Source organism: Rhinoderma darwinii, chromosome 9 (assembly GCF_050947455.1).
Source record: "Rhinoderma darwinii isolate aRhiDar2 chromosome 9, aRhiDar2.hap1, whole genome shotgun sequence".
NCBI lineage: Eukaryota > Metazoa > Chordata > Amphibia > Anura > Rhinodermatidae > Rhinoderma > Rhinoderma darwinii.
This window is the reverse complement of record NC_134695.1, coordinates 45,932,756-45,955,596: the sequence shown is the minus strand read 5'-3', so window position 1 is coordinate 45,955,596 and position 22,841 is coordinate 45,932,756. Positions and strand designations below refer to the sequence as shown.

Genomic DNA, 22,841 nt, shown 5'->3' with positions numbered 1-22,841 from the left:
GCTGTAGAAGCCATGGACCGATACCTATGCTGTAGAAACCATGGACCGATACCTATGCTGTAGAAGCCATGGACCGATACCTATGCTGTAGAAACCATGGACCGATACCTATGCTGTAGAAACCATGGACCGATACCTATGCTGTAGAAACCATGGGCCGATACCTATGCTGTAGAAACCATGGGCTGATACCTATGCTGTAGAAACTATGGGCTGATACCTATGCTGTAGAAACCATGGGCTGATACCTATGCTGTAGAAACCATGGGCTGATACCTATGCTGTAGAAACCATGGGCTGATACCTATGCTGTAGAAACCATGGACTGATACCTATGCTGTAGAAACCATGGACTGATACCTATGCTGTAGAAACCATGGGCTGATACCTATGCTGTAGAAGCCATGGACCGATACCTATGCTGTAGAAACCATGGACCGATACCTATGCTGTAGAAACCATGGACCGATACCTATGCTGTAGAAACCATGGGCCGATACCTATGCTGTAGAAACCATGGGCTGATACCTATGCTGTAGAAACTATGGGCTGATACCTATGCTGTAGAAACCATGGGCTGATACCTATGCTGTAGAAACCATGGGCTGATACCTATGCTGTAGAAACCATGGACTGATACCTATGCTGTAGAAACCATGCTGCCATCAGGGGTGTCCAATGTGCTCACGTAGGCCATGCCTTCTGTAATAATGCCATTGTCACTTACCCAGAAAAAGAAATTAAACGTGAAGAGCAGGTACTTCAGACATATTGTCCCACAGGTCTCTTTCTTCTCATTGTACTCGCCCATGATGACTCTGAAAGACACAAATGATATTGAGAAACATTGCAGCCTCGAAATTCATTGATCGCAGTGTTTTGTGGCCGTCACCAAAGAAACCAGATTCTAATTCTTTGTAGTCTATGCAGATCAAAAAGAGAATGAAGCTGTAGATCCACTAACCCCCTTGAGAGCACTATTTTAGGTTACTGTAACGACGGGGGTAGGGAAACGAACAAGTGAGCCCTAATCTACCCGCCACTCTGTCCCTGCCTACTTGCAACGACCCGCCCTAGGCGACGGGGTACAACTTGGCGGCGGTCCCTACGCTCAGTAAGTGCACGAGACAAACATACAAGGGAATACAAAGCAAAGGGAAAAGGGGCAGTTGCCCACGGAAACACCTTGAGCAACCAGAGTGGTGAACGAGCCAAGTCAAACCAGGAGAGCACGAGGTACCAAACGCAGAGAAGGAGAGTAGTCAGTAAGCCAGGGTCAGTATGGAGCAGGATCAAATAGTTAGGAGCTGTAGCTGGGCCAGGAAACCACACGAGAAGAATCACAAGCAAAGGAGGAACAGGAAAGGCAGGTATAAATAGACAGAGGGCGGGAGCAGCTCCGTCTGGCCAGGCTGCGATAGGCTCTCCCACTCCTAAGCCTGCCATCCTGAGTGGTGGAAGATGGAGTCAGTCTCAGAGACGTAGATTCAGGTGCAGACTGATTACCTATGAGAGTTAACCCCGAAGCTGTGCCTGGCAGATCCTTTACAGTTACATATAATGTATTGAATAGCTTTTATATATTTTTTTATGGTGGGGAGGGAATGGAAAAATAAAGCAATTTCGTCATTGTTTCTTGGGATCTATTTTTATGGAATTCAGCGTGTTAATAACATAACTATTTTGCAGGTTGTTACGATTACCGCGATACCATATATATATATATATATATATATATATATATACATACATATACATATACACACACACACACACACACACACACATATATATATATATATATATCCATCCTTTTTCATAGTAAAAACAGTCTTTTGTACAAATTTATTTTTGTGTCGCTGCATTCCAAGACACATAAAATGTTTCCACTGCCGTAAATTTTTGAGATTTTCGCGGGGTAACTTGTAGCTTGTGTTGGTACCATCTTGAGGTACGTAGGACTTTGATTCGTTTTTATTCCTGCTTTTGAGAGATGGGGTAAACGAAAAACAGCAACTCCGGAATGTTTTTTTGTTTGTTTTTTTAATGGAGTTCACCATGCGGGATAAATAATATACATTTTTAGAATATGGGTCATTATGGATGTGGCGATACGAATTGTGTGTATTTTATTATTCTTTAATAACACATTTTTTTGAGGAGTTAAACACCCGGGATTGGAGTGGAATCTGATGCAGGGTGCCAGCTGACAACTGCTGCAGAAGGTGCAGGCACCGCACTTGCGCCATCCTTGCGGTGTAATTGTACATCATACTGTCTGCAGGTGTATGTGGCAAAATGTATCCATGGGTTGACAGTAAGGTACAAAAACACAAACCAATTCAGAAGATTGCCTGTCAACAATATTGGATTCCTATATGTCGAGTTTAGAGGTCAGTTCCAGGTATAAAGCAAGAGTCGGACATAATTGAATAAAGAAACGTTTAGCTATGACGTCATAACCACAAATATCTTCTCCGGTAACATCGCACTGAATCACCGCCCTCCCCGTGTGAGTCACCCCAGCTGTCCTGATCTGTTACAATGAGACATTCAGAACACAAGACGAGACAGCACGTGCCCGCCACAGAATAACATTTATATTCTTAATCCAATCTAAATGTAATACACGGAGGAAGAAATCCAATTTAAATACAACAGTGGAAACTAAGCTTAACAGAGAAGTGTGCGCATTTCTATCAAGTCATCGGCAGCTCAAAATTACCCAGAATCTCTTTCCTCTACCAAACGAGGAGTCCTGAAAAAATGAGCAACCACAAACTGATATGCATTTTTTAATGACCTCTTCAGGTTACTATCCATTTGATCCAATAAACTACTGTATATAGTAAAACTGCATGTACCCATAACGGGCACACACGGTTGCGGGTGTTGTGTTCACCACTTGGCAGAAAAAAAAAAGAAAAACCACGCAGCAGCGGCCGAATATTGCCGTTTTTGTACACAGACGTGTGGTTTCTACAAATCCCAGCACTAGGTGACTGCTTATAACTGATGAGTGGTTTGCTTTGTACTCGGAGAAGAAGGCCTACAGTATCATCTTGCATGTAGCGCTGGGGAATTTGGCTCTTTGATGGGTAAATATTGTCACACACTCCATTGTCCTCCTCCCTTCCCATCCCTGACATTCAATACCACCCAGAGAAATTGTACATTCCTAGTGAGTGCGAACATTTCTTGGGAAACAAAGCCTGTTGTAATTGTAGTGTACAGACGTGGAAAAGGAGAGGCAGATTTGGCACATAGAGACGGGCATACAGAAAGAGAATTGTTGAGGGCACAGAGGACCGTGGTGTATTACCATATAACAATACGCTCCTTTCAATGCTGCAATTTCGGAAATTGGGACAAACCTGGCATTATGTTGACATATAGTGAATAAACATTCGTCATTCTAACCTATATGTACCCATGAATATTTAATCAACAATATGGCAGGTAAGGCACCCAGATGTGGATTACTGGTACATTCAAAAAAGGGCCAGTTGTAGACGACTGGCACACCGAGAAGGGGCCCAGTTGTAGACGACTGGCACACCCAGAAGGGGTCCAGTTATAAGCGACTGGCACACCCAGAAGGGGTCCAGTTGTAAATGACCAGGCACACACAGAAGAGACACATTAAAGAAATGGCATACATGTTTAAACATGTAATAGTCAGATTGTTGCCTATATAAGCAAAATCTGCAGACTGCACTGACAGACCTTGACGTGTATGTGCCTTTGTCCATGCATAAATCCATGGTTAAATAAAAACGTATCTGATACGCCACGCTCAATTGTTTCTGCGGGAGCAAATAACGCTACACCAGGTACTACTGGTTTCAGGTACAATGCAGCAAGTGCTACAGGGGGCGAAGGGAAGCAGCCAATGGCCGATTGTTCTCCTTTACAGCTCTGCACATGCCGAAAAACACTGGGCAGAGTGGTGCATGCTGGGAGAGCTAGGGTTTTCCTTACTTGGGGTAACGATTTAGTTCGCTGCCCTAACCCTGTATCTTATCCTGGACAAGGCAAAGTGTCTTGTTGGTGCCACCTATCACCTGGAGTGTATTCCCCAGCAGGTCCCCCATAGCTGCACCCCTGACGTAGTATCACCAGCACTGCAGGGTACAGATAAAACAAATGATTATTTCTAAGTTACATAATATACTTTCCTCTAATGTATCAGGACTTCTAGAAGAACTGCAGCTGGCTCACCATGGACGACTGGCGCTGTGGTGTGTAACCTATGCACGTACATTTTATGTCACATTAGCCAAATCTATTTCTGCATAGATATTTCCCTTTGTATAAATGACATGCTTGTGTCACACAAGAAAATAACTCGGGGACAACGGAAGGGCAAAAAATAGGAACAAGTAGAGAAGCTCCTCGTGTCTGACGGGAACTGCCATAAAAAACTAAAATAGAGAGGAATCTAGTTCACAGCCACTGCACCGTGTAAACGTTATACATTACCTTCTCATGGCCAGGCCTTGTAGTGAGTCATGAAGCCACTTTTTAAGTGAAGCTTGAACAGCATTAGGCTATGTTCACACAGAGTTTTTTTGCAGGCAGAATTTCTGCCTCAAAATTCAGTTTGTAAGTTTGAGGCAGATTTTCCTCTCCCTGCACACCGATTTTCGCTGCGTTTTTCGCCCGGGCCATTGAGAGCCGTGGGCATAAAACGCAGCGAAATACGCTTTCTCTGCCTCCCATTGAAGTCAATGGGAGGTCAGAGGCGGAAACGCCCGAAGATAGGGCATGTCGCTTCTTTCTCCCGCGAAGCGGTTTTACTGCTCGCGGGAGAAAACCGCCCCCGCCTCCCATTGAAATCAACGGGAGGCATTTTCGGGCCGTTTTTGACGAGTTCTTTGGCGCGGTTTCCACGTCAAAACTCGTCAAAAAAACTGTGTGAACATAGCCTTACCCTGACTAAAAAAACTCCCAAAAGTTTTTTTAGTCAGGTTATGTCTATTTATGGGAAACAGGGTGGCAACTATAATGGTACTATTACAGCACCCACTAACCATCTATATTATTCACTCTTGAAATGGAAACGCAAAAATTCTACTTATTGCAGCCATAAAATTTGTTTTCCAAGTTATTATTAAAACTGCAGAGTCAGGATGGAAACGTAGCACTAAAATATCATTTCCTTTCTTATCTCCTGGGGCTGCCTACATAAAGCAGAATCATTTTAGTGGGAGTTCAAGTAACGCAGGTCGAGATAGAGCTGTTGACGGATCTCAACCCTTTAATATGAAAACCACCGTGGCGATCAGCTGATCACCTCTGGTCTAGATCTTGACATCACCGGCTAACAACCGATGCCGGGGAAGGCTGTGGTTAGCCAGACATTTCCTCTGCCAGACTTATGGACATGGGTTGTCCTTATGGGATACAGCAACATTAATGTTGGAGGATCTAATGTGTAGGAGAACTGTCCTGCATATGTCAGGGAAAACTAGAATCAGGCATGTGTGATTTTAACATGCTTGATCCTTTGATCGCCAGGAAAGAAGCCACTATTAGAAGTGATTGGCAGCCGCTTGTCTCCACCCCTGAATAAATCTATTTAACATTTTTGATGTGCGGACATTGGATTAGTAATGACAGGCATCAATAGTACCACCACCCTGAAGTCAGGTTATTCTCTCTATTTTCACACACCCTCACTTGGACAACCACACCCATTTGATCTCACCGCTTTTCCTGAGCAGTCGTGCAGCCTGCAGATAATATCAAGGCTCCTGGCTACGTCTCGCGGCTTTCCCGACATTCTGACACTTGAGAACCGAAGACCTACCTTTGTAAATACCAGTAAACATGGGCCGAGGCTAAATCAGAGCAAGATCCATTAATGTGCCAATGTCATCAGACAGTAAAACTTAAGATCTAGGCATCTATAAGACGCACAAGGAGAATTAGAAAAGTGGTTCGAGTTTAAACACTGCACAGCCCCCTGAACCAAACTCAGCGCTTCAGGGGGACAGCCTCGTCAGTCAGCCGTTCCCCTCCAATTACTGGCACAAGCCTAAAAACAAGTTGTGGGGATTTCTCTCCATCTGATCCAATATTAGGAAGCCAGATGCAAAATTACTCAAATATTCCCTTACAGTAGACTTCTAGTGCCTAGAAGAGGCAAACACCAGATATGTGCCACAGAGTATATAACAATGTTTATTTGGTGAAAATAGTGCATCACATCTGTTAATTGCATCTAAGTGAAGCTGCTCAAAGACCACAGACTCCATAATAGGAGAAGCTGCACTACAGCCCTTCTGGGACCTTTCACATTGTAATCAAAGTTTAGACCGAGTTCACACCTGCGTTGGTGTTTCCGTTGTTCTGCTCCGTCAGAGGAGCAGAAAAATATTGGAAACACCGATTCTGTTGTATGACAAATGTCATCAGCACCTGGCGGAATTCATGGACTTTCATGGGTTCCGTTGGGTTTGGGTGTCCGTGGTTTTGCCGGAAAAATTGCAGCATGCTGCGCTATTGTTTCCAGTATTATCAACTGGATCCGTGACAGAGGCTCCAACGCAGATGTAAACAGGCCCTTAGCCGTTGGTGTGACAATCACAAGCAACTAAGGCTCTGATCACACCGGTTTCATGGGTTCAGTATGTTTAAAGGACCTATTATGGGAATGACAAAACCATTAAGAAAGGATCCTAATAAATCCCAGTTACCTTCTAATGGGTCTGTTAGCGTTTATTTTTCCTCCTTACCAGGTAAATGGTGTAACAGACTACACAATTCTGCTTGTTAGGGGTAACATAAACCTGACCAAGTTGTCAATGTGAACAGAGCTTCATACTGTGAGAGGCTGGAAGAGGGAAGCATGAGTAGCTAAGTCCAGTCCAGTCAATATAAACCGGTATTGATTCTTACATGAAGTGAGGTTCTGTAGCGTTAATATAGTCATAGATAAAATGTAAAACAATGGTAAACTATGACTGTTTAAAATGGTCTGAATGTCCAACAAAGGAAAGGATTGATGGTAATACATGATTGACCGTATACTGAAAACTCACACATTCTCCTTCACGATTTAAAGAGGCTCTGTCACTAGATTTTGCAACCCCTATCTGCTATTGCAGCAGATCGGCGTTGCAATGTAGATTACAGTAACGTTTTTATTTAAAAAAAAACGAGCATTTTTGGCCAAGTTATGACCATTTTTGTATTTATGCAAATGAGGCTTGCAAAAGTACAAGTGGGCGTGTTTAAAGTAAAAGTCCAACTGGGCGTGTATTGTGTTCGTTACATCGGGGCGTTTTTACTTCTTTTACTAGCTGGGCGTTCTGACGAGAAGTATCATCCACTTCTCTTCAGAACGCCCAGCTTCTGGCAGTGCAGACACACAGCGTGTTCTCGAGAGATCACGCTGTGACGTCACTCACTTCGTGGCCCAGGTCCTGCATCGTGTTGGACGAGCGAGGACACATCGGCACCAGAGGCTACAGTTGATTCTGCAGCAGCATCAGCGTTTGCAGGTAAGTAGCTACATCGACTTACCTGAAAATGCCGATGCTGCTGCAGAATCAACTGTAGCCTCTGGTGCCGATGTGTCCTCGCTCGTCCGACACGATGCAGGACCTGGGCCACGAAGTGAGTGACGTCACAGCGTGATCTCTCGAGAACACGCTGTGTCTGCACTGCCAGAAGCTGGGCGTTGTGAAGAGAAGTGGATGATACTTCTCATCAGAACGCCCAGCTAGTAAAAGTAGTAAACACGCCCCGATGTACGCGCATAATACACGCCCACTTGGACTTTTACTTTAAACACGCCCAGTTGGACTTTTGCAAGCCTCATTTGCATAAATACAAAAATGGTCATAACTTGGCCAAAAATAAAAACGTTACTGTAATCTACATTGCAGCGCCGATCTGCTGCAATAGCAGATAGGGGTTGCAAAATCTGGTGACAGAGCCTCTTTAAGTTGCTTCTAATTTTGGCCAAAACCTTATTCTAGAAGAATCGCTTTTCTGGCTGTTCCCTGGAGTACACAGTGCTGAGTACACAGACAAATAATTGTTCGTCATTACTGTAGGAGTAGAAAGGGGTGAGAAAGTGAAGAAAGACACAAGAAGGAGGCGGTAGGAAAGGACAATGAGATAACAAATCCTATGGAAGAGAACAGAGTTGAAGCAGTGGGCGGGCACGGAAAAAAACAAGGAGATAAAACAGTGAAATGCTGGATATATATGAAAAAAAACCCACACAAATGTGTGTTTGTATTCTTATGCTGGCAGACCCACCGTGACAGACACTATGGTGCAGGTACAGGCTTGTTAGCTCGGCTGGCTTTCTCATTCTGAGGAGAAACATGCACGAATATGGCACTACCCAGTCATACATAACACCACCTACTCACACACATTCTTATCATGGAAGGAGGGAATAAAAAAAGGAGAAAGAAATTTCTATAAACAGGGAATGCAACTGCAGAACTATACACACTGCCATGGCTACCATTAGTCACCATCATACCTCCCAACCGTCCCGGATTCAGAGGGACAGTCCCGAATTCCGGGCGGTGTCCCGGGGGGCCCGGGGTATGTCCCGCTGTCAAACTAATTCTGAAGCAGGGAACTCATAGCGGAGGAGCAGAGGGAGCTCCTCCGCTCGCCGAGGGCTCCACGGGCATATACCCAGGTGTAGTGTGATGTAATTTGTACAGTCAATGACACAGTGTGACATGCGCAGTACAGCCAACTAGACCAGTGAAACCTCAGCGATGTACTGCGCATACGCCGAACGCTGCTTTTTTGCCTAAAAAAAACATCTGCTATTTGTTGCGGGTTTTACCTCCCCATTGAATTACATAGTTAGTACGATTGAAAAAAAGACACATAGGAGCTGATATTTTTTCGTTCTAGAAAATTATCGAAGCCTTATTTAAAGCCATCTACTGTCCCTGCTGTGACGGCTCCTGCGGTGATTATTCCATAAATTCACAGTTCTCATAGTAAAGGCGGCTTGTCGCCTCTGCAGGTTGAACCTTTCTTTTTCCAGACGGAGGGAGTGCCCCTTTGTTTTTTGAGGGGGTTTTACATGGAACAGGATTTCACCATATTTTTTGTATGTGCCATTCATATAAGTTAATCATGTCCCCCCTTAGTCGTCTCTTTTCAAGGCTAAATAGGTTTAGTTCTTTTAATCTTTCCTCATAACTTAAACTGTAGCTAAACGTTCTACAAACTTTGGACATGTCATAATGACATGTCAGAAGTTTGGATTGGTGGGGGTCCGAGCACGGAGACCCACACCAATCTCTAGAACGAAGCAGCTGAAGTGCTCGTGTGAGCGCTCATCTGCTTCATGTCTGTTCGGCTATTTTCGGAAATAAATGTATCGGTGTACGGCGCAATACAAAGTCTATGAGCCCGTACACCGATACAGCGGCTTTCTGGAAAAAGCCGAACAGAAACGAAGCAGCTGAGCGCTCACACGAGCGTCTCAGTGCTCAGACCCCCACCAATCCAAACTTCTGACAAGTCACTGACATGTCAGAAGTTTGTCGAACGTTTAGCTACACTTTAAATTCTCCATCCCTATTGTTAGCTTCGTTGCTCTTTGTATTTTTTCTAACTCCAGGTGTAACGACGGGGTAGGGAGACAGACAGGTGAGCCCTAATCTACCCGCCACTCAGTCCCTGCCTACTTGCAACGACCCGTCCTAGGCGACGGGGTACAACTGGGCGACGGTCCCTACGCTCAGTAAGTGCACGACAGACAAACAGACAAGGGTACACAGAAGCTAGGGAAACGGGGCAGCTGCCCACAGAGACACCGTGAGCAACGAGAGCAGTGAACGAGCCGAGTCAAACCAGGAGTGCACGGGGTACAAAACGCTGAGCAGGACAGTGGTCAGAAAGCCAAGGTCAATAACAAGCAGAGGATCAGTAGTTCAAGCAGAGACAGGAAACAAGCAGAGCAGAATCACAGGCAAAGGAGGAACAGGAAAGGCAGGTATAAATAGACAGTGGGCGGGAGCTAGCTCCGTCTGGCCAGGCTGTGATAGGCTCTCCCACTCCTAAGCCTGCCATCCTGAGTGGTGGAAGATGGAGTCAGTCTAACAGACATAGGAGCAAGTGCAGACTGATTACCCATGGGCGTCGACACAGACGCTGTGTCTGGCAGATCCTTTACACCAGGGCATCCTTTCTATGAACTGGAGCCCAGAACTGAACTGCATATTCTAGATGAGGCCTCACTATTGCTTTGTAAAGTGGTAATATTACATCCCTGTCCCGCGAGTCCATGCCTCTTTTAATACACGACAATATCCTGCTGGCCTTTGTAGCAGCTGATTGAAATTGCATGCTGTTATTGAGTTTATGATTTACAAGTACACCCAGATCCTTCTCAACAAGTGAATCCCCCAGTGTAGCGCCCCCTAGGACATATGATGCATGCAGGTTGTTGGTACCCAGATGCATAATTTTACATTTATCTACATTAAACTTCATTTGCCAAGTGGATGCCCAAACACTCCGTGTGTTCAAATCCGCTTGCAATTTACGAACATCTTCCATAGACTGAACTATATTGCATAGCTTGGTGTCATCTGCAAAATTAGAAATAGTGCTATTAATCCCTTCCTCTATATCATTAATAAATAAGTTGAATCATTATTGAACAGAACTTCGGCCTGCGTGCCGTGAGCTTTCGCTGTGGTTCCCCATGATCTATGTACGGATGTTCTTTGTTGTATATCTTGTTGTATATTTTCAATAAAACAAAGATTTGATAAAAAAAAATAAGTTGAATAATAGTGGTCCCAGCACTGAACCCTGGGGTACACCACATATAACCGGGGACCATTCAGAGTAGGAATCATTGACCACAACTCTCTGGATTTGGTCCTTGAGCCAATTCTCAGTCCAATTCCAAACTATATTTTCTAAACCTATAGTGCTTAATTCACCTATTAGACGTCTATGGGGGACAGTGTCAAATGCCTTTGCAAAGTCCAAAAACACTATATCCACAGCGGCCCCTCTGTCTAGGCTTCTGCTCACCTCTTCATAAAAACAGATCAGGTTAGTTTGACAACTTCTGTCCTTAGTAAAACCGTGCTGGCTGTCACTTATAATACTATTTATTGTCACATAATCCTGTAATTCAATGGGGAAAACCCACAACACAAACGCAGCAAATACTATTGACATTTCTGAGCGTCTTTTCCACTTATCATTTACGCAGCGTGTGGATGAGATTTGTTCAAATCTCATCCATTCTTCTGCTACTGCATTATGTTGTGGATTTTCCGCAACGATAGCAGTTGCGGAAAATCCGCAGTATTTGCGCTACGTGTGAACTTACCCTATTGCTGTGCTGCTGCTTTGGTGATAGACTCCCTTTAACCCCTTAACGACCACCCAGCGTCTTTTGACGGCAGGCAGTGCATGTCCTTAGTCTACAACGACGTCTTTTGGCGTTGCTGTAGAAGAGGCTGATGAGCGCTCATGCTCTAAGTAGTAGTTGTAACTTACAGCTCCTGATCTTAGAGAAGCCTGCTAAATACATAGCTGGGATCTTTGATCAAACACCAGGGAATCCCTCTGCAGTCAGCCGTGGGGACCTACAAAGGACCCCAGGGCTGTCTGTTCTGTAAGCTTGCTGTTCGGGCACACTATGTGCTGCCCTAACAGCAGCCTGTGTCTTAGTGTATTAACATACAGGAGTATAAAGTTATAAATAAAGTTATCCCTTAATGGGATTTAAAAAAAAGTAACCAAAAAAAAAGTCTTTATTTTGCATAAAATATATTTTATTGCCCCTACACTAAATAAAAAACAAAAAACCTACACATATTCGGTATCTAAATGACCGTAATAACCAGAGGAATTAATCTAAGAGGTTAGTTAGCGTGAAACGTGAACAGGATAAAAACTAAACAAGAAAAACCATGCCGATAATCGCTTTTTCTTATATTCACAACGTAAAAATAATTTTTTTCTACCTCCAAACTATGAAAAAAATACAATTTCTTCCGCATAAAACAAGGCCACGTCAAGGAAAAAAATAAAGAATAAAAAGTTATGGCTACTGAAATGGAGAGGTAAAAACTGAAATACGTAGCTGGTGATTAAAAACCCCCTCTGTATGAACCCAGCTTTACAATACCGCAGTAATATATAAAACGGCACAGATACATATTTTTAGGGCTCATGCACACGGACGGTGAAAGGCTCGGTTCTGTATAGAGCTGCAATACGGCTGCCATAGGATGTGAATGATCCCTCTACTGTACCGCTGTATGCTTCCAGTTTTACAAACATGGCATGCTCCATGGGACCCTGTATGTACAGAGGTATTCTCCTCTAGAAGAAATGCTTCAAGGGGAGAATATCTCCATACACATGGAATCCCAGAGTCTGTAAAAGGTGACAAACTGTGTACTGTCAAACACGCTTGGTAAGGGTATGCTCACACAGCTTATTTTCGGCTGTATTTCGGGCTGTAAATGGCCAAAATATCGGGACCAGAACGCCTCCAAACATCTGCCCATTGATTTCAATGGGAAAAACGGCGTTCTGTTCTGACGGGCGCGTAAAAAACGGCCGTAAAAAAGCAGCGAAAAACGCGAGTTGCTTAAAAACCGGCTGAAAATCAGGAGCGGTTTTCCCTTGAAAACAGCTCCGTATTTTCAGACGTTTTATATTACAGAGGCTCTGTCACCAGATTATAAATGCCCTATCTCCTACATAATGTGATCGGCGCTGTCATGTAGATAACAATGGTTTTTATTTTGAAAAACGATCATTTTTGAGCAAGTTATGAGCTATTATAGATTTATGCTAATGACTTTCTTAATAGACAACTGGGTGTGTTTTTACTTTAGACCAAGTGGGCGTTGTACAGAGGAGTGTATGACGCTGACCAATCAGCATCATACATTTCTCATTGTTCCAGCCCAGCATGATCCACAGCACAGTGTGATTGTGCAGTGAATGAAGCTAGGCTGGAACGAGATGTGTATGATGCTGATTAGTCACTGATTGGACAGCGTCATACACTAATCTTTACAACGCGAGTAATTACTAATCTCGCGAGATTACGTTTGCCTTGCTGGAAATCTCACAGAAAAGATTCAGAAGTGTCAGGATTCTGAATACACATCACGTCCTGGCAGGAGGTAATGTATATTCATTGTCAGGACACTGCAGTAATGTTATAGTATGTTTATGTAGCTGCACATAGCGATATAGCTTTATCGCTAGTGCAATGTAAATGAATGGAGAGAAGTGTATGACGCTGATTGGTCACTGATTGGTCAGCGTCATACACTCCTCTGTACAACGCCCACTTGGTCTAAAGTAAAATCACGCCCACTTGGGCATTAAGAAAGTAATTAGCATAAAGCTAAAATCACTCCTAATGTGGTGAAAACAGATCGTTTTTCTAAATAAAAAGCATTACTGTCACCTACATTACAGCGCCGATCAGATTATGTAGGAGATAGGGCACTTATAATCTGGTGACAGAGACTCTTTAAGTAGCTTAAAAAGTCTCTTGAAGATTGCTCCAGTCGAGGAATTTGCTAACTACATTATTTATTTTTTTAATCGCTACATGCTAGGATTTCAGAGATTTTAAAAAGTAGTAGCTGTTTTTTTTCCTCCATAGAGTAACAACAATTGCTTGTAAGGCCTAATGAACACGGATGCACAAAATTGCGGATGAATTGCAGACTCAATCATTTCTATGGGCCCATATACACAACCGTAGTTTACACGGACCGTGTGGGGGCCGCAATTGTGGACCGCAAAAACTCAGAACTAGTCATTTTACGGTCCACAAATGTGATCCAGCAACATTGAAATGAATGTACATCTTTTGTGTGCATGGTCAGTGATTGTGGACAGCCCGCAGATGACTCCGTGGCCGTCCGTGCATATGAGGCCTTAAAGTGTGGCTAAACGTTTAACAAACCGAGCACTGAGACCCACATCAATTGCTAAAGCGAAGTAGCTGAAGCGCTCATGTGAGCTCTCAGCCGTTTCGTGTCTGTTCTGCTTTTTCCGGAAATCAATGTATCGGAGTACGGACTCAATAGAAAGTCTCTGAGCCCGTACTCCGCTACATTGATTTCCGTAAAAAGCCGAACAGAACCTAACCTGCTCGGACCCCCACCAATCAAAACTTCTGACATGTCACCTTCACATGTCAGAAGTTTGTTAAACGTTTAGCTACACTATAATGTTTGGATTGCTCTACTGCAAGAAGTCTCAGGCTGTGTTCACACATTGTGCTCAGTTTGTGTTTATTTCTGCAAAATGGCACAGTTTTGCCACGATTTACCAAAAATCACGGCTAAAAGTGCAAATTGACTGCGATGTGTGAGTACAGCCTTACTACAAAAAGTCTAGGGTGTAGATCCTATTCTTATATTGACCTGCGAGTCTACAGCAAACTGCACACACATCAGGAACTAGTAGACTCCAATGTATTCAAGTTTATTCGCTTTGCTTGCTCAGTGATGCAGTTTCTGCTGCCATATGCTTTATCCTTTGGTTATGAAGGGGTTACAGCTATACAAACAGGAAGGTCGGGCTCTTCTGTCTTCAGCAATTAATTAGACCTAGGAATTCTGGCCTCCGCAAGCCTTCCTGCAGAAAATGCATACATTGCTGCATTTCCCAGAATTCTCCTGGGATTTCTTTAGAGTTCTGTTCTCTAAAGCCTAAAGTATCACAGAATATGCGTCGGAGGCTCCTAAATGTGCACTCACACGTGACGTATTTGCCTCGTATTTCAGAAGTAAAAATACGCTGCGGAAAAGTACAATGTATGCCTATGGGAAAAAATATTCCACAACTCAGACAGATTTCTCTAGGTTTTGCATCGCGGAATATTTTTCGGCGTTTCGTTTCCAGCAGCTTATGTTTACGCTGCGGAAATACAGAGCAAGCACACTACGCATTTTCATACACAAAGTATGGGAGCATGGACCGCAAAAAGCAAAAGATAGGACATGTCCTATCTTTTGCGGTACACCTCTACGGCACCGGACACCTTCCCGTAAATAAACAGGAAGGTGTCCGTGAACAATAGAAGTGAACGAGTCTAATTGCGGACCTTAATTGCAGTCCACAATTACGGACGACGTGGGCATGGGGCCTTATTCACACGGCCGTGTTCGGTCCGTGAGGTAACGAATGGATGTTGGACGCATTTCCCAGACGTCATCATAGTTATCCATTACGATGTGAGTCACTGCGTGCCCGCATGACTACCGTCCCGTACTGAAAACATGATTACAGTATGTGACAATTTTCCCGCGGAGAGGCAGGGACACCTAGCATCATACATAACTATGATAACAACTGTGTACGGTCCGGGAAATGCAGCCGACATACGGTCCGTATCTCATGGACCGAACACAACCATGTAAATAGGGCCTTATAAAGAGAAAAAAAACAATACACTAAGGCCTTACTCACAAGAACGTGTCGGTTTTGAATCCGCAAAAAAACTAACACGATTGTCATGCGCTGCAGTTCCGTGTGTGTTCCGTGTGGCATCAGTTGTTGGTGTTTTTATGTGCACATTTCTTTTTTTTTCTTTAATTTCTTATGAACTTGTGCTTGAATCACGGACCGCACACAGATGTGCGTCCGTTCGCTGTCTGTGATTTTACCCACCCATTGACTTCAATGCGTGCGTGATGCTCTAAAAATGCACAATAGGACATGCAGTGAGTTTCACGCAACGGAAACATTCTGCGAGAAAACCACTGCATGTCTGAATGGCCCCATTGAATTGCATACATAGGGCCGTGTGACGGTCGTTGTTTTAACTGCCGTGACGCAGACGTATTCAACGTTCCTGTGAATAAAGCCCAAGGCTGAGATCACACGGAGCTGCGTAAAAGGTACACAACGTATCCGCCCTTGTGGCCGCAGGAAATTCCGGGCGAAAAACCCCACCAAATTGTGGTGCAGTTTCTCGCCCAGAATGTCCGCTGCGGAAATCTGCAGCATTAGCCGGCCTGCTGACGTTTCATCCCTGGAGACCGCTGCAGCGGCAGTCAAATGGGATGAAATGTCATTATAGGAGGCCAGCCCTCTGACGTCATCCAGGCGCGCCTCTTGGGATGACGTTTTATCCCATGTGACCACCACTACAGCGTGTGATTGGCTGCAGCGGTCACATGGGTTGAAACGTCATCCCAGGAAACCGGCCTGCAAAACTATACAGTTTTTTGTTTATTTTCTAAGTTGCGATTTTTGCGGCGTAGCCGCTGTGATTCCGCCGCAAAAGTCACAACACAAGTCACCGTTTGTTGCGGGTTTTAGATCCCCATTGAATCCAATGGGGAAAACCTGCAACAAACTATTGGCGATTACGCTACCCCAATTGACACGCTGCGGCTTAAAAAAACAGAACCGCAAGTCAATTTGTGTGCGGAACCTCCGCATATCACGTACGCAGCGCGTAGATGAGATTGCTTGAAATCTCATCCACTTTTCTGCTACTGTATTTTGCTGCCAATTTTCCGCAACGAAATACGTTGTGGAAAATCCGCAGTATTTACGCCATGTGCGGACTAGCCCTTAAAGTCTCATGTAGGTCTTTTTGCAACTGTAAGGCCCCACGAGCAGCGATTATGGGCACGGCCGAGTGCATGAGGCCTAAAACTGTGGGCATATGGAACAACACGTACACATGCAATTTTATTTGACCCTAAAGCCATGCTCACACGTAGCATAAACGCTTTCGAATTTCCATCAGGATTTTCTGTGTGGAAATTCCGCAGCGTTTACAGTGAATACAAAGCGGATGAGATTTCAACAAATCTCATCTTCACATTGCAGAAAAAACCTGCGCAAAAAATGTGCGGAAATTGACACGCTGTATGGATTTTTAATCCGCAAAACATCATTTTATATTGCGAGAACGTAGTGGAATTTCCGCACGGAAAATCATGATAAAAATGTTATAGTGTTAACGCTACATGTGAACATACCCTAAAAAGGTAACATCAGCAGCAATACCACATCACAAAGTGCCATAGATGTGATGCGTAAGATGGATGAAAATAGTATGCTGAATGTTAAGAAGCCATATACCAGTCACACCCACCCCATGAAACACAACGCCCGGAGTGGACTTTGGATATAGCTTAGGTAACGTATTCACGCGGTCAAGAACTAAGAACTTATCTTGACTGGGAGGCACAGTTACTGCCAAGATGTTTGCCGGGAACCAGACTATAACAAATATAATAATCTAAATGTCACATAGCAGAGGCGACCAATAACTACCTCTTCGGCACCACAGTCAAAAGAAACACATAAGCACATGCCATGACATATTCGCCCATAGATGACCCTAAACATTGAGCTAGCCATAGAACATTGACAATAAAACCTGCTTAGGCCACATGCACACAATGAGTATTACGTGTGAGTTTGCCACAAATCCCCGTTGTAATACAGTATCAGCAAAGTAAGGCTTCGTTCACATCTGCGCTAGGGCTCCATTCCAACGTTCCGTCGGAGCGGAGCCCTGACAAATACCATTGCTTTCAACGGTGACGGATCCGGTGCCAATGGCTTCCGTTTGTCTCCGTTGTGCAAGGGTTCCGTAGTTTTGACGGAATCAATAGCGTAGTCGACTGCACTATTGATTCCGTCAAAACGACAGAACCCTTGCACAACGGAGACAAACGGAAACCATTGGCACCGGATCCATCACCATTGAAATCAATGGTGATGGAAACGAAAATCTTTGGTTCCCGTTTGTGTCAGTGAGGGTCCCGTTCCGATGGAAAGCTCAGACAGAACGTCGGAACGGGACCCTGGTGCAGATTTGAACGAAGCCTAAATGAGATTTCAAGTAATCTCATCGACACTTTCCTGAATTTTTTTAGGCTGAGCCCACTCCATAACCAACGGGCACTTGTCTGCATGTTACAGCTAACACCTCACTGTAACCGCTAGGATTGAGATAACGCCGATCCCAGACGTTTAACCACTTAGATGCCGTGGTCCATTGCAACCGTGGCATCTAAGCCGCTTTATCACTCAAATCGCCCCATCTGTACACCCACCGCAACAGGTGACGATGGTTGTCATAGCAGCCTGGGGGCCTAATGACGAAGTAAGAAAAAAATTAAAGAAAAATGATTTACGTTTTTAGTAATGTACAAAAATAAAAATATTAAAACGTTAAAAAAAAAAAAAAACCTTTTCCAATTTTTCCCCTAAAGTATTGTAAAAAAACAAACAATTGGTATCGCCAAGTCCAAAGCAATACATTATAACCTTATTTATCCCACAGGGTGAACGTTGAAAAAAAAATAAATGTAAACGCCAGAAATTCTGTTTTTTAACCACCTTAGCTCCCCAAAAAAAATGAACTAAAAAGTAATCAAAAAGTCCTATGTACCCCAAATTGGTAACAGTAAAAACTACAGCTCGCCCGGCAAAAAACAAGTCCTATTCACACCGCTCCATCAACGGAAAAATAATAAAGTAACGGCTCATGATATGGTGACACAAATAATTTTTTTTAACAAATTGTTGTTTCTTTGTAAGAGTAGTACATCCTTAAAAAAAAATATATAAAATGTATTACCACTGGAATTGCATTGACCCGCAGAATAAAGTTAACATATCATTGTTTACCATACGGTGAAAGCCATAAAAAATAAAAATGGGAGGAATTGCTGGGTTTTTTTTCTATTCCACCCAACAAAGAATTTTTATCTGCTTTCAGAATAAATGGTGCCGTTAAAAAGAACAACTCGTCCTACAAAAAAATACCCTTGGAAGACGGAGAGGAACAAATAGGGACGACATGCACAGCACAATGTTACGGCTACATGGACCCGCCAATTCCTACATTTCTGTATTTTATGCTATTGAACCCCACGGTCTCAGTCTAGTTCCCAGAGATGCCAGGCCACCTTTTGACATCACTATTTTTGAAAAAAACAAAAACTCTATGAATATTTTTTTTTTTATAAATCTAAGTGAAACGCGCCTCATGTAACTAAGTGCCTTTGTTCACAGTACTTCGGCGTCTCGAGGCGATATATTTTGCATGTTACCTGCTTGTTATAGAAGAACGCCCTGAGGGAAGCCATTGTAGGGACAGTCAGTCAGTCATAGCATTCCTAGGATGCCTCCCACCACACGGTCCGTATCTATATACTCACACACACTCCTACCAGAGACGACTACATTCAACCATCCGAGAGCCGGGAGAATCCAACATTATCACAAGAGATTGCTATAAGCCGGTATCTCATCTACTTCTCTCTGTATAATGCCCAACATCCATCCTGCTGGTGGTCCTCATCCCTCAACTCTTGTATGATCATTACCGGTTAGGCCGGATTCAGACGAGCTTTGCGCATCCCGGACGTGAAAAACTGCAGTTTTTCACGTCAGAGGTGCATTCGTGCTCTGCGTGACGCGTTACCACGCATCCCTCATAGACTAGAGTCTGGAGGGATGCGTGAAAAAAATAGGACATGTCTTATTTTCTCACGGATCCTTCACACGGTCTGTTGAAACAACGGCCTCATTGAATTGCATAGGTCTATCGGACGGCCGTTGTTTTAACGGTCGTCACATGGACATTTACCACGTTCGTGTGAATTAGGAGGAGCAGCATAATAACACAACATGGCCATCTGGGAATGTCACGTGCCATTTCCATTTAAAGTGTACCCCAGATAGACTTTTTATTGTAAATCTTAGAATAATCTGTAGAAAATTGTTAAGAATTTTTTAATTATTTTTTTTTTAAATGGGTTTTGGGCCATTTAAAAGAGAATTCCCACGATCCTGTTTATTTCCACCTTGTATATGAATATTGTAATCCCAGAGAGCTGGAGCACAGCGGTGAAGGACGGGCGTCATACGTGGCGACACATTCATCCTGTGCGTGTCCTTTTAGCAGGAGCTGCATTGTTATCTCCTCAGACAGCGGTCCTTCTCCCTGCGAATGACGCGGCAGCTCGCGGTGTCTCTCCTCGGCGGAGCCAAGCAAATCATAGTGCGGATGAGCAGAGACACACGTCAGCGCTCCAATAAGCCGATTGGTTGAGCTACCAAGTGTCATCAATAAGACTGGTGAAGGGCAGCATGGGTAGTAAGGGAACGGCGCGATAGGCACAGTTCCATTACAACGTGGAAGCTTCGCCATCTTTTATACAAGGCAAAGAAAATGTTTACACATAATACACCGATAGTAAAACCCCTACATCTCCCTCAATAAACCTTCAATAACAGGAATTGTTTTGGAGGTGGGGATTAATATAAGGTTGTTTTTATTACTTTCATGAACTTTTCGGTACACTTTAAGGCCCCCTGCAAACAACCGTGACCACAGTCAGTAATCACAGGCACGGCCGGCCGCGGACCGCCATCCGTTTTTCAAACGCTCATTCATCTGCTGATCATAACGTTTTAAAAAAGTAAAATATTATCGTTGTCGGCAGCACATCTCCCTGTGTAAGCACGGAGACGTGCTGCCGACATGATAGAAATGTATGGGGATGAACAATCATAGTAACGAGCGCTCGCCCCATCCATAGCTCCTTGTGAAAGGTGCACCGATCAACGAGCTGTGGCCGTGTAAGGCCGGGTTCCCACGGTGCAGATTTTCTGCAGACTTTGCACATGTTTTTTAAGGTCTGCTCTCCTGGATCAGCAGCAAATCTGCACTGTGGGAACCCAGCCTAAGAGGATCAGTGGGGCTCCCAAAGGTCATACCCCCAACCATTGACATAATAGGGTGCAAACTGTCCAATATGTGGTCCTCAAACCTGATCTTGGTGACCACAGATGTGCAATGTTCAGTAACTCCCATCCATGCGTTCTGCTGAATTACAGTCATTTCCTATGTCCATGGCGGAGTGTATGTAGACAAATACTGTCCCCCTGCAGCGGCGCTCCCCAAAATCTATCTTGTGAGCCAAATTTCAACAGAGCACAGATATAAAACAGTGATGTCCGGTTTATTACACACATGATATTACAGATTACTGAGAGAATAGGGGGGGGGGGGGGGGGTCCACTGTTCAGGATCCTTTTCTATTTGCTAGCTGTGGGGAAGTTACAAGGAGCCCCTCTTGCACTGGAGGACCCGGCACATTCCTGCATTACATGGGCAGTCTATTTATATCAATGGTCACCATGCAATGCTTCATTCCTCCTGGGGTGACGCTGCAGGGGAAATAAACACTTGCTGCAGGGTTCCCCCACAGTTGACAGCGGATGGTGGTCCCAGCAGAACATAGTGGGAACAAAAAGGAATGGTCCAAAGAGGAGTTGTTATAGTCCCAGAGATCCCCCATACTATACGGTACCGTACAGCCGTAACACGTCCCCTGCACCGTACAACCTGTAGTGTGCCTCTGCATGAAGGGTCAGCAACCTACGGCACTCCAGCTGTTGTAAAACTACAACTCCCAGAATGCACCGACAGCCAAAGGTTTTATTATACCAGCCAAAGGCTGCCAGGGCATGCTGGGAATTGTAGTTTTAGAACAGCGGGAGTGCCTGCAGTAAGTCACTCTCAGCAGCCATACACCGCCCTATATAATATACACGTAGAGTACATCCAGCATGAGCTGTGCTGTACATTGCTGCCTCCACACATAGCCCTGGAGCCGCGCAGTCATTTACAACACTCACCTCGAGTCTCCCTGCTGTTTGTAGGGTCACAGTATCACGGCAGACAGCGGCTATAAATCTCCCAAATTCCCCGAGCAAATCCTCCAGATACTGAGAGCAGGACAATCCCGGAGCCAGAGAAAGGACAGCAGCTACTCACAAAGCCACACCTCAGCAGCGCCTGCCCAGGAGACTTGTGTAAAGTGGACTGCTAGAGTGCAGGCGCCACCTACTGGTCACTGACGGCACTGCACGGATGTGTGCATCTATTGTTCATCGTGCCTGAACGTGCGGACAGTACTGATATGATACACGGGGGGGTCAGAGTTATTACTGTGGGTCATTATGCATCAGAAAAGAGATGCTGCAAAGTTAAAATTGACTAAACAGGAATAAGGTGAATAAGGTGTGCACATGTAACAGGGGTGTCTGAGAAAAGAAAAAAAAACTTCCTCCATTGATTTTTGGGGTTCGGTTTTACAGCGTTTACCTTGCGTTAAAATGCGGTTAACTTTATTCCTTCTGCGGGTCAATTACAGCGATACCAAGTTTATATCTTTGTTTCATGTTTTACTACTTTTACAGGGAAAAAACTTTTTTGTCAACGGAGCTGTGCGAGATCTTGATTTATGCAGGGCGCTGTTATTGCTGCTATTATTCATATTGGTTTGGGGGATACATACAAGTTTTTGATCGCTTTTTACTTTATTATTTGGGAGAGACGACCAAAAAAAAACAACAATTCTGACATTTGTTCTTTATTTCTTTTTTTTTTTACAACCTTCACCTCGTAGGATAGAGAATGTTTTATTGTAATAGTTCAGATCATTACAGACGCAGCAACACCTTGACCCAGCTCCCAAACCTTGAACCAGGCCGGCCGTTCCCACCTGCCATGGCCGACCTCCCAAGGGCAGCCGCCGGACCGCTGTCCAGCCCTTGTGACTGCCCAGGCCAAAAACATCCAGTGGAACTGCCGTCAAACTAGTGTCCCCACACGTCCGAGTTCACCACACCGTGTAACTTGTGGTAAACTTGCCATGGTCCACCACTGAACCGCTCTGCCCTGCGGACCTTGCCTCCACCCAGACTTTCTGGCAGCAATGTCCATGCGGCTAGTACCATTTCCATCTTATACCTACATTTTCTGCAGTGCTAAGGGCCTGGCCTCCCTTATGGCTCCT

The 22,841-nt window shown here is 44.3% G+C and overlaps 1 protein-coding gene across 2 annotated transcripts in view; it reads right to left on the bottom strand.

Annotated features, from left to right (window-relative positions):
• CD151 (CD151 molecule (Raph blood group)) overlaps window positions 1-21,855 on the bottom strand; it is a 39,728-nt gene extending 17,873 nt beyond the window's left edge. For both annotated transcript variants that reach the window (XM_075837600.1, XM_075837601.1), the window contains exons 1-2: window positions 21,679-21,855; window positions 728-818 (exon numbers count right to left, since the gene is read on the bottom strand). In XM_075837600.1, coding sequence (XP_075693715.1) covers window positions 728-811 — 84 coding nt within the window. In that variant the 5' untranslated portion in view covers window positions 812-818; window positions 21,679-21,855. The remainder of the gene's footprint in view (window positions 1-727; window positions 819-21,678) is intronic.
• Window positions 21,856-22,841: the final 986 nt, after the last annotated feature.